Source organism: Puccinia triticina, chromosome 2A (genome assembly GCF_026914185.1).
Source record: "Puccinia triticina chromosome 2A, complete sequence".
Lineage (NCBI taxonomy): Eukaryota > Fungi > Basidiomycota > Pucciniomycetes > Pucciniales > Pucciniaceae > Puccinia > Puccinia triticina.
The window spans coordinates 290,088-302,055 of record NC_070559.1 but is presented as its reverse complement, the minus strand read 5'-3'; the positions used below and the strand labels follow the sequence as shown (position 1 = coordinate 302,055).

At 50.2% G+C, this 11,968-nt stretch overlaps 1 protein-coding gene across 1 annotated transcript; it reads left to right on the top strand.

Moving 5' to 3' along the window:
• Positions 1–515: 515 nt before the first annotated feature.
• On the top strand, positions 516–4,131 carry PtA15_2A46 (uncharacterized protein; the record flags this gene model as incomplete). Its single annotated transcript, XM_053166493.1, has 4 exons — positions 516–686; positions 1,749–2,361; positions 2,468–3,802; positions 4,058–4,131. The coding sequence occupies 4 exons, from the start codon at positions 516–518 to the stop codon at positions 4,129–4,131; spliced, it is 2,193 nt and encodes a 730-aa protein (XP_053017290.1).
• Between the last annotated feature and the right edge of the window lie 7,837 nt (positions 4,132–11,968).

Below are 11,968 nucleotides of genomic sequence, written 5' to 3'. Positions count from 1 at the left end.
ATGGACGACTTATTGTGGACTAAAAAGATAGATCTAGAGGGCAGGGTTATTTATGGCTTACTGGCTGGTGAAAATTGGCCAAGATCAAGTTTTCACCAGCCAACAAGGTTTAGTGCACCCCACTAAATCTATAAGCCAGTTGGGCTACGGGAAGTCGTCCAATAGTTGAGACAAAGAAAATAAAGAAAAATGATAAAACATCAACAGACTGGGTGACTATCTGAGGGCCTCCCAGAGGTGATCTGGAGCCCCAAGATTTGCCTGCAAAAGTCTAGACTAATTCCATGCTTTAATGTTCTTGATGGTTGTTACTGAGCTGGAGCCGTGTTTCTGTAGTATGACGTCATTCGTGGTGTTATATTCCAGCACACTTGAATCTGGTTTCCTTTGGCCAGGTTTCTGTTCTGGATGTGTTTTTGGTGTGGGCGGAGTTGATTGTGAGCGGAGTCGTGGTGTGGGCGGAGTTGGTTGGTTGTGTGCCTGCAGCTGGGTTGATTCTGGCTCGGACCAACCCAATGTGGCACTCCTCCCCCTCGAACTCCGCCCCCCTGGACCCGCCCAGCGCCTGGCGAAGGATGCAGCCCCAGCCCGCCGGCGACCGCCACCCGGGACAGCCGGCCGACGCACCCGCCCGCCCCGCCGGCCTGCTCTGCAGCTCCGACTCGATCTCCTTCGCCCACCACGAGGTCCGCGGACGCACCAGCCACGGCCCCGCCGCACTCGCAGACGGCCCCGCCGAGGACGACCAGTGGGCCGCACCCAGCCCCGCCGCCGGCACCTCCACCATCAGGCTGCCCCCCTCGGCATCCGCCTTCCAGAAGACTTTCAACCACCAGCACCCCCCGCGCAAGCCCCGGGCCGCCCACAGCCGCAACCGCCCCTGCACCCTGCTCATCCTCCTCCTCACACCCCTCGCCTGCCTCGCCCTCCTGCTCCTCTCCCGCCCCGGCGCATACATCTTCCAGCCCCAGAACAGCAGCCCGACCGGCTCCTCTCCGGCCCGCAATCGTAAGAGATCCTCCCTCGTGCACCCATCCAGAGAGCTTAGCTGACTTCCCCCCTTGCAAACAGCTGCCTCGCACGCGCTCAAAAATCTGTCCGCAACCCACCAAACGCCAGCCGCACTGAACGTCCTGCTCTTCAGCGCCCCCTCGCTGGATCCGGCGCGCGCGCTGGACGCCATACTCTCCTCGCTCGACGGCCTGCCGGTCCATTCGCTGGCCATAGTGTGTTCGCCGGCGCCGCAGTGTCCCCAGCCGGGGCCCGTCTCGGCACACGCGCTCATCGGCTCTCTGAGCGCCTACACCCCCGCGCTCACCGCCGACGCCATCCTGGTCCTCGGCGGCGCCTCTCTGCAGCCGCACCCGCTCGACCGGCTCTGGCTCGCCGCCGCCGCCCAGCTCGCCCTCAGCCGCTCCCGCATCGTCGCCGCCCGTGCCGCGAACCCCGCCCGGAGCCCCCCCGCCTTCGCATGCTCCTCCCGCCAAGCACCCGCCGCCGTCGCCATCCCCCCCTTCCTCCTCCCCACCAGACAATGGCCTCGCATCCACCCCGACGCCCTCGACCGACTCCTCCAGCCCCTCCCGCTCGCCTTCCACCTCGCGACAACCCTCAGATGGCCCACCCTCGTCCTCCCTCTGAGCCAGAACCATCCTCCAGATTACCATCATCTCTCCGAAATCTGTCACGACTCCATCCGAGAACTCGCAGAAATTCGAAGCTCCGTTGCTTCGTCTCGGGATCCACAGGAGGGAGACGAGGATGTGGACTTGATCTTGCGCGGCCATCTGCAGCCGTCCGTCGCCATCCTGGTCACCGAGGCCGACCTGGACGAGCCCGGCCGATCGCCGCATGAGCCGACGGACTGGCTGAACCTCACGTGTCGGCTGATCGAGCGCTTCGATGCGGAGATCTACCTCCTGAGCTCCTGGGACCCGGAAGCCAGCGCGGGCTTCGAGCAGCACGGGGAAGAAGAAGACGAGCGGGAACGGATGCGGGCCAAGATGGGCCGCTGTTCCCGCGCGCCCGACCTCCCCATCCATCTCCTCCCCCACACCTCCACCACCTCCAGACTGCCCCATCCTTCCCTCCTTGCGGCTATCGAACAACTCATCCATTCCCAGCCGAGCCTCGAACTCTTGCTCTATCGCGTCCGGAAAGACGACCCGCTCATGCTCCCCAACAGTCTCCTCAAGCAGCCTCCCCATCGCCAGCCCCCCCGGCAGCAGAATGATCAGCCGTTCGATTCTGATACAAACGATCAGGCGCTTCCCGATCTCGAGTGCGTCCTGATCGGGCTGCCGGAAGATGAGCTCTCGGCTGCCGATTGGATCCTTGGCCTCGAGTTACAAGCCTTAAAAAGTGCGGGGTATCTTTCTCTGCTTCTGATCTTCCGGCTCCCCTTTGCATCGAGTGTGTATCCAACTAACTCCAACGCTGAGTTTTGTAATGGTTGCAAATAAAAAAGAATGGCATCAGCCCCAGATTGATATCTCGGTGATTACGAACGACCGCTCGATGTCGCTGGCGAGGCTATTGGGCTCATTGGAGCGAGCGGCGTACTACGGAGACCGAGTGAACCTGGTGATCAACATGGAGCAAACGGCGGACCAGCAGACCCGCACGTTAGTGGAAGGGTTTATGTGGAAGCACGGATCGAAGACGGTCCGGAAGCGGATCATCCAGGGGGGTCTGTTACCAGCGGTGGTAGAGTCGTGGTACCCTTCGTCGGCGCACGACTCGTACGGGGTGTTACTGGAGGACGACGTGGAGGTATCGGGGTACTTCTACGGCTGGTTGAAGTTCGCGGTGCTCGGCTACCGATACTCGGGCCGGCCGGCGGGGAAAATCTACGGGATCTCGCTGTACCAGCCGCAGCACAGCGAGCTGCGCCCGGAGGGCCGTCGGCCGTTCCATGCGCCCGACCTTCTCGCCGGACTCGGCGTCCATCCCCCCACGATGCCCTACGCCTCACAGGTGCCCTGCTCCTGGGGCGCACTCTTCTTTCCCGAGACTTGGACCGCCTTCGAGCGCTACCTCACCTTCAGACTCGCCAACCAGATCCCCGGCCTCCCGCTCCATCAGCCCGTCATCCCCAGCCCCATCCGCTCCAACCGCTGGCCCAAGAGCTGGAAGAAATACCTGATCGAGTGGGTCTACCTGCGTGGCCTCGTCATGATCTATCCGAACTACCACCATCTCCTCAACCGCCCTAACCCTCCCGAGGGAGACCAACAGGACACTCCCGAGGATGCCCGGGCAGGGGATCAGGTGTGGGTGCCGATCGGGCTGTCGACGAATCATCTCGAGATTGGCACCCATGTCCACAACCGGGCGTACCGGGCGAAAGCTAGCCACAAGGCGGAGTACGAGCAGCACCAACGAAGCAAGCTGCGGTACACGAAGTGGGAAGACACGCGCGGAGGAGGCCAGGCCCGGATGGCATGGGGAGCTGTCGATGCTTCGGAGGAGCGAGAGAGGAAGGCGGAGCTGGCGGCGGCCCAAGTCAAGCGCGAGTTCGCCATCGCCCTCAAGCCGCTCTCCCCCGCCCACTCGCTCCTCGACGGCCTCAGCCCGCCAGGCTTCCCGGCCCGTCTGCCCACGCTCGACTCGCTCGTCGTCTTCGACCTCTGGGCCGAGCCCGGCTCCCTCCTCATCCTCCAAAACCGCGGCTTCTTCGCCGCACTCGCCTCCGGCATCTGTGACCCCTTCGACAGCCTCCTCCGTAACCATCACGCCGCTCGGAACTCTCCCTCTTCCCTCCCCCTCCCCTCTGATCGCCTCCAAATGCTCGCCGCTATTTGTCAGTAATTTGTACGCTTCGCGGCCTTTTGTATCGACGCTTCTGCTCTGTCCTCTGTCTCCCTTTAATGTCCAATCAGCTTGTATCACCATAAACATAGACCTATAGACAATAGAAAAAAAAAAAAAAAAAAAAAAACCGCACACTTCGTCTCTTTTCTCCAGTAGTGTATTTTTTGATTGATTGTGTAGCATGTCAGTTTTGTAAGACTGGTTTCCTGACCCTGTACATCTTTTCGTTTTTCTTTTTCTGTAGACTTTGTCCTCACCTCGATTGATCAGGCCCTCCGACATGGAGGCCCTGAAGCGCCAATCTGGGCACTTTTTTGACAATCCACCAAAGGTTCGAATCCGGTCAATTTCTTGGCGCCCATCTATTCAAAACTTGGCATGCGTCTAGATTGACCCATAAAAAAAAAAGCTGACATGGATGAATTGCTGGGTTTGAAATTTGGCTGGCAAACAAGAGAGATTCAGCTCTCCAAATTCTTTTGAAAAACTTACCTTGGTTACACCACGGGTGCAACAAAATATTTTGAAAACCAGTTTGATTGGTCTTCAGAATATTTTTTTAATTGAGTCCGGATGTCCTGAAGAACGAGTCGGACTAACCATTTTCAGATATTCTTAAAATATTTCTGGAACCATCTGAGGTGGTTTTAAAAATATTTTGGAAACCAATTTGGTTTGAAAAATATTTCCAGAACCATTTGAAATGGTTTTTGAAACCATTTGGATGCTCCTTCTCTCACGGCACGGTTGTTGGCACCTTTTTGGCAACGGAATTTGTCCACAAACCAGATCCAGACCAATTTGGTTCTGACAACCACTATCCAATCAATTTGGTTTTGACAACCTTCCCAAAACCTTTTGGTACACCCGTGGTGTAGTGCTTGGCAAGTTTCAAGTTTCACCAGTCAGATGTATGTTCCAACCGTTGAAACTTGAAACTGGCTTTCTGAGAGGAACCTTGGGGTACATAAACTTCATTTCTGCGTTTTTTTTTTTTTTTTTTTTTTTTTTAAAGTGCAGTTTGTTTTGACATTGCACCAGGGGAGATATGTTCCCACTCCCCAGGGATTGCCTTACCGTAACTTTTTTCCATAACTCTGAGCTGGAGGCCTTTGGTAAAGCAATATTGAATAGGTATGAACAAGACTGGAAGTCAGCGTGGAAATCAGTTGGAAATCATCAAACCATAACTTGCCAAAAAATCATCCAGAGCTCATCTATAATTCATCCAGAACTCATCCAGAATATAGTCCTTTCTTGGCTCCATGACCAGTGTGTCCTTTCCATGGAGATGTGAAAGGCCCAGCCTGTGATTTTTTCCCCCTCATGTACTCGCGTACATCAGGGGGACAATTGGTGTCTCAAAACAATTTTTTTACTTTTCATGTGGCTTTGAAAGGCCCATCCTGTGATATTTCCACCTCAACGTACGCGCGTACATCAGGGTGACTATTAGCAAAGTGCAAAAAGGTTAACTTGCATGTGCACATGTGAATTTTGAAAAGCAAAAAAATACAAAATTCACTAGATCATTTTCGTGAGGAGGACAGGATATATGGCCAAAGTGAATTGGCACCGCAATCCAACCTTGACTTAACTCAGACTTTCACCCTATTAAAACAGTTTTTTGTCATTTTTATCAGCCAAATTCAAATTAATTCCCGCATTTCCAAGAAAATGGGTTTCAATTTCAATGACTGCAACATTACCACATTCCAAAAATCTAAACCCAATAATACCAAGTCAACTTTTAGTCTAATTTTGTACATCAGGGCATATAATGTGAATTAAAAGAGACCCATTTTTTTGGAGGAATTACTTTTGAGAATGGGAATTTTGCTTTGCTATCCTTAAAAAGCAGTAAACAGGAGCAATTGATGAGTTGGACTTTGGTGAAATATCATTTCATCATATTTCTTCCTACAGTTGAACATAGAAAACAAAAGAATTCTACACAACATTGTGTTGACTTCCAAATCAATTGTGACTGACTTTTCACTAACTTCTCCATCCAATTTACTATTTTGGGGATGAGTTACTAATCCACATCAGGCTCACATCCGACCAAAACTCACATAAAATTCAGCTCTGGCACTCCCTGGGGAGTGGGAACATATCTCCCCTGGTGTTGCGCACTATGAGGTACCAGCATTGAGATAGAAACTATCCCTAAAGACAAGAGAGGCCCCAAGGGCTACAGATTTTCCGACAAAACTTTGCAAAAATTTTCCATGTGTAAGAGAAAAAGGAAAGAAGGAAAAAGGGGGAGAAGAAAAGGATAAGAGGATAGGAAATCCAGAGAATTACATTTTCCTTTGACCAAAGATCAGCACAAAGTGCTTCACTTGGCACTACTCTACTTGTCAACAAAATTAATCATTAGCAGGTTGAGTAAAGAGTTCTGTGTTGCATGTGAGAGATCCCTCCAATAATCTATACTGGTACATAGAAGAATAGTTAAGACGTAACACCTCCACATCCACCAGAACTCAACAGATCATGCTTTCCCAATTCTTGGTTGTTGCTCTAGTTTGCATTACCCATGTCTTGGGGATGAATAATCACATCCATCCCATTGTTGAGATTGATCAGGCCAATCCAATTGTTGAGGCCAAGCAGTTCGAGCGATTTCCATTCATGATGGTCCGCGGCACTCTCAATGACGATGATCTCCACATTTATTATTCAACAACAACACCAATCAATGACAGTGAAAATGTGAGGTACAGATGTTTGAACTGGCAAGCTGTGATCACCGCTTTGGACAAAGAAACAGGCGGGGCAGAAGCTATTGAAGAACTGAAACTCGACTCAATTATTTGGCTGGTTGTGGATGAGACCTCAGAAACATCGGAAAAATTATATATGCACTGGTTGTACTGGGAAACTGGCATTGCAATCCGCGGGAGTCAAACTTCAGAAATATTGGATTTGATCAATAAGGTCTGCACCCAGTGACTCAACGCCCAATAGCTGCCAACCATCATCCTCCTTCCCTTGATCAAGGACCATGCATGTACACATACAGTACCCAAAGACCACCCCAAAACAGCAACCAGAAAGACAACAAACACATATGCAAACCACACAGTTTCTCTCTGCCTTGAGCAAAATAGGTTCTGATCATGCAACCCAGGCTTCCAGAGAAATTTATTCAGCCACCTATGTGAACTCAAACGCTCATATCTTTCAATCTTAATTTTTTTTTTGCCCTCTCAGTATTGGTCTTACCAAAATACCACCAAAATACCAATGTCAAGTTTCACGAGATGAATGATTGCTTGGCAGAAGTTTTGGGGCACCATGGCTAAGGTTTTGGGGCACCATGGCTAAGGTTTTGGTGGTGTTCCTTAGTAGGAAAACTGCCAAAATGGGCGCACAGTAGCACACCCCATTCTTGAGGTGTGCTAATGCCATTCAGCTAACCCTATTGATTTTAGGGCTTTTTCTGTGCAATAGGGGGTATCAAATATGAGAAATCCACAATTAGAAACCAGTCAATTAGCCAGAAATCAAATTTCTCACCAGTGGTTCCCAAAATTGAGTAGAAGAAGGACCAGCATGTTTTAAAAATGGTGGGTTTTTTCAAACCCGTCAATTACATAATGGTGGATTTTCTCATATTTGATACCCGCTAATGTAAAATTTTGGGACCCTTTGGGGCACTGTGGCTAAGGTTTTGATGGTGCTCCTTAGTAGGACACCTGCCAAAATGGGTACACAGTAGCACACCCCATTCCTGGGGTGAGATAATGCCATGCAGTTCACCATGTGCTCTTGAGAGGGGTTTCTGACCTCTGTAAAGCTTTGGTGGGGATTGGGCGCCGCAGTGAGGAGTTATAATTTTTCTTAATTTTTGGCATTTTTGCAAAAATTAAATTTCTGGCTCCCAAAAAATATTTGGGGCCTGTGCCATAGCAGCTCAATAAGCAGTTTTTTGTTGAGATACAGCAACAAGTCACAGGATTCATGAACAACAAGGCTGAGAGGGGAGGAATAACTGGAGCACATTGTTCTCTATCATCCGCTTAGGTTTCACCAGTCATTTATATTAGATGATAGCTAGCACCTTGTTTTTCCTTTTTCTCACTCACTTCTTTCTTGTCCTCTCATCACCCGCACCCTCAACAGGTGCTTGTTCTCTCTTCATTTGCTTCTCACACGTCCCATCATTTGGCCCACTGCTCACTGCCACCCATTCAGCATTTCACAAGTATCACTTCACTTCTTGTTTTGTTCTTTTTTCGGGTAGCTTTCTCTCTTTTTTCCTTGAACTGCCATTCACTCACTTCTTTCTTGTCCTCTCATTGCCCGCACCCTCAACAAATACTTGTTCTTTCTTATTTCACTTCTCACACGTCCCATCATTTGGCCCGCTGCTCACTGCCGCCCATTTGGCATTTCACAGGTGCTTGTTCTTTCTTAGTTTGCTTCTCACACATCCCGTCATTCAGGCCCCTGGTCACTGCCACCTATTTGGAATTTCACATTTTTTGGCCAGAAATCAGCTTTTCTTACAGAAAACAGTTTCCCCTCAAAAATTTTCCCCTTCTCCCTCTCCACCTGATATCATTAGATTGTTCCAAGAGCAAGTAGGGGAGTGCCCCCCCCCCTGGACAAATAAGATGTATAGGTATTGGTATGATAGGATCTGTCTAATCTACTCCCTCCAGGTGTCTCCCTTGCAATCCCCCTTGGACTGAACAGTCTATGTACATGTTGGTCAAAACCACCCCTTATTCCTCTCCTCCAAATTTAACTAGATCAGCCCAAGAGGAAGAAGGGGTGTGTTCCCCTTGGACCAGTACAATTTTTTTGTCTGAGGGGATTTGTCTCCTCTTTTCCCTTGGACGGAACAGTCGGTTTATTGGTCAGAGTAGAATCATCTCCCTCTTCCACTCCAACCAACACAGCTAGATTGGTCTGAGAGGAAGGGAGAGTTTTGGCCCTCCTGCCTTTTCTTGTGGACCAATACATGTATATTGGCCTGGTGTTGAGGAACCCTGTTGGCCTTGGACTACATAATTTGTTATGTATGTATGTACATACACAGTCCAAGCAGCAAAGATTCTTGCAGCAGGGAAATTGTGGTTATGGTACAAATTTATGGAGAGCTGTTTTTATTCCTTGATAAACCAAATATTGAAAAAAGAGAAAGTTGTTTTCCTCATGCAGGAAAAACAAATTTTGTATGGTACAGGCCCTTATAAATTCAAATTCTGACTCCCAGAATGTGCCCAGGTCAATTTTTTGTCTGTGCAACCTGGGTACAACATTGACAAGCGGTCCTCCCAACGCAGGCGCCGTTTGGGATTAGGGAGCCAATTAATCAAGACCCATAAGATAATAAGGAGATATGTTTTGAATAAGAAATTATTCCTCAGAGTTCTAGACTACAAGAGGCCACCATATAGTATAATATTAGATCAATTACAGACTAAAACATTAAGGCCCCGTTTGGAGCCAATATAAATATGTGGGTTTACTTCGCGCACGGAGGGAAACTCGTTGCGCACGGGAATTTCTGTTGACTTGACGTCACGTGACATTGGGCCCCCCTCCGTGCGCTCCACCAGCTTCCCTCAAAAACTATCCGCACACGGGGTGCGGTGACAGGTGGCCGGGGTGAAGCACTCCGGCCATCCGGTGTAAGACTCAAAAGCGGTTGCAAAACCCTTTTGCTGAATGGAGAACGGGATGATGGAGGTGCAAACTCTGCCCTTCTATACTATCAGATAACAAGACCCACCAAGCTAAGCTTGGCAAGTTTTAATCAAGTGATAGGTCTGGTCTAGTTCCAGATGAAGTTGTTTGATGACAGGTATGTGAGAGTTGAGAGGGTTTATGATGACGGAAAGGGTGAAAGTTGACTTGATGTTTCCAGTGGGGGTTGAACACAGGTCCTCAAGAGGGTGATATAAGAAGTTGAGAGGAGTGTCTGGACTGAGAAGGGTATATGTCTCAGTTGGGAGTTGAACCAAGAACCGGGTAACTCGTGACAGGTGCGTGATATGCAACCAGGAGATATGAGAGTATGAGAATATGAGAGTGAGCTCAGTGGTTATTGCAGATGAGAGGGATGATATGGTAATGTTATAAAGTGTAAGGGTGATGATAAAGGCTAATGGGTGTTTTCTGTATAACTGGTGGGTACTGAACTGAGGGAAAAACAACTGGGGGGGAGAGAGCTCCTTATATAGACAAATGTGAGGGATTTTAGCTACAAGGGGGACCCTGGATGAGGGATTTTAGCTGGTGGGCTGCGTACAAGTGGTGTCAGAAGATACTAAATACAGGAAAAAAGTGGGGTGAGAAATGAAAGATGATGTCATACTAATGCAAGGAGTGCATAAATGAAGCGGGGAAATGTCAAATACAGGGGTACTTCATGCAAGGGGTGCATGAGTGGTGTCAGACTAATTCAAGGAGTGCAGAAATGGGGTCAGAAGACTGCATGCAGCTGCAAGGGGTGCATAAATGAGGCGGGGACATGTCAAATACAGAAGAAATGGGGTTGGTCCCCTGCATAAGCAGTGGAGATAAGAGGGATAGAAAAGATTATGTGTTTGTCTGGTTCTGAGTATGTGTATACCTGGGAAAGGTGACTTGAGGGTTGTGACAGGTTGATGACTGGGGCTGGCCGTGTCCATGAGGGTCCAAGAGGGTGTAACTTCCAATCCAGCAGGGTTCCAGTGACGCTTCCAGTGGTGAATAAGGGTAAAATTGGCCGTAGAATCCATTTCTGAGGTCCATTTGGTAGTATCTTGAGGCGTATTGTGAGTAAATATGTAGTATAGAAAAAACGTCTGATTTTTCACTTTTCCGTCTACCACACCGGAGGAAACAATCCCCTCAATGACCGGCACAGACCGGTCATTGAGAGGGTATATCACATCTCTCTTGATGACCGGCATTCCGGTCATCGAGAGGACACATCCCCCTTGATGACCGGTACAGGCCGGTCATCGGGAGGCTACATCCCTCTCAATGACCGGTACAGACCGGTCATTGGGAGGCTACAATCCTCTCAATGACCGGAATAGACCGGTCATCGGGAGGCTACATCCCTCTCACTGACCGGCATAGACCAGTCATTGAGAGGCTACATCCCTCTCGATGACCGGAATAGACCGGTCATCGGGAGGCAACATCCCTCTTGATGACCGGAATAGACCGGTCATCGGGAGGCGACATCCCTCTCAATGACCGGAATAGACCGGTCATCGGGAGGTTACATCCCTCCCAATGGATGACCGGAATAGACCGGTCATCGAGGGGACACATCCCTCTTGATGACCGGTCTATGCAAGTCATCAAGAGGGATGTGTTCTCTTGATGACCGGAATGCCGGTCATTAAGAGAGATGTGTCCTCTCGATGACCTGAATGCCGGTCATTGAGAGAGATGTGTCCTCTCGGTGACCGGTCTACTCCGGTCATCGGGAGGGATGTAACCTCCTGATGACCGGAATAGACCGGTCATCGAGAGGCTACATCCCTCTCGATGACCGGTCTATTCCGGTCATCGAGAGGGATGTAGCCTCTCAATGACCGGTCTGTACCGGTCATCAAGGGGGATGTGTCCTCTCAATGACCGGAATGCCGGTCATCAAGAGAGATGTGATATACCCTCTTGATGACCGATCTGTGCCGGTCATTGGGAGGGATGTAACCTCCTGATGACCGGTCTATTCCGGTCATCGAGAGGGATGTAGTCTCTTGATGACCGGTCTGTGCCGGTCATCAAGGGTTTTGTTTCCTCCGGATGGCCGGAGTGTCTCAACCCGGCCACCTGTCACCGCACGGCACCCCCGTGTGCGGATAGTTTTTTGAGGGGAGCTGGTGGCGCGCACGGAGGGGGGCCCAACGTCACGTGACATTGAGTCAACGGAAATTCCCGTGCGCAACGAGTTTCCCTCCGTTCGCAAAGTAAGGGCCTGTACCATACAAAATCTGTTTTTCCCGCGCAAGGAAAACAGTTTTCTTTTTTTCAATATTCAGGCCCCGTTTGGCTGCCGCGGTATACGTCATAAATGGTTGAATTTATGACGCCGCGACCCAAAGTTTGCCCCCCGTTGCCACCAAAACTTTGAAACCCCCGGGGGTTGCGCGTCATAAATTCGACCATTTATGACGTATAACGCGGCAGCCAAACG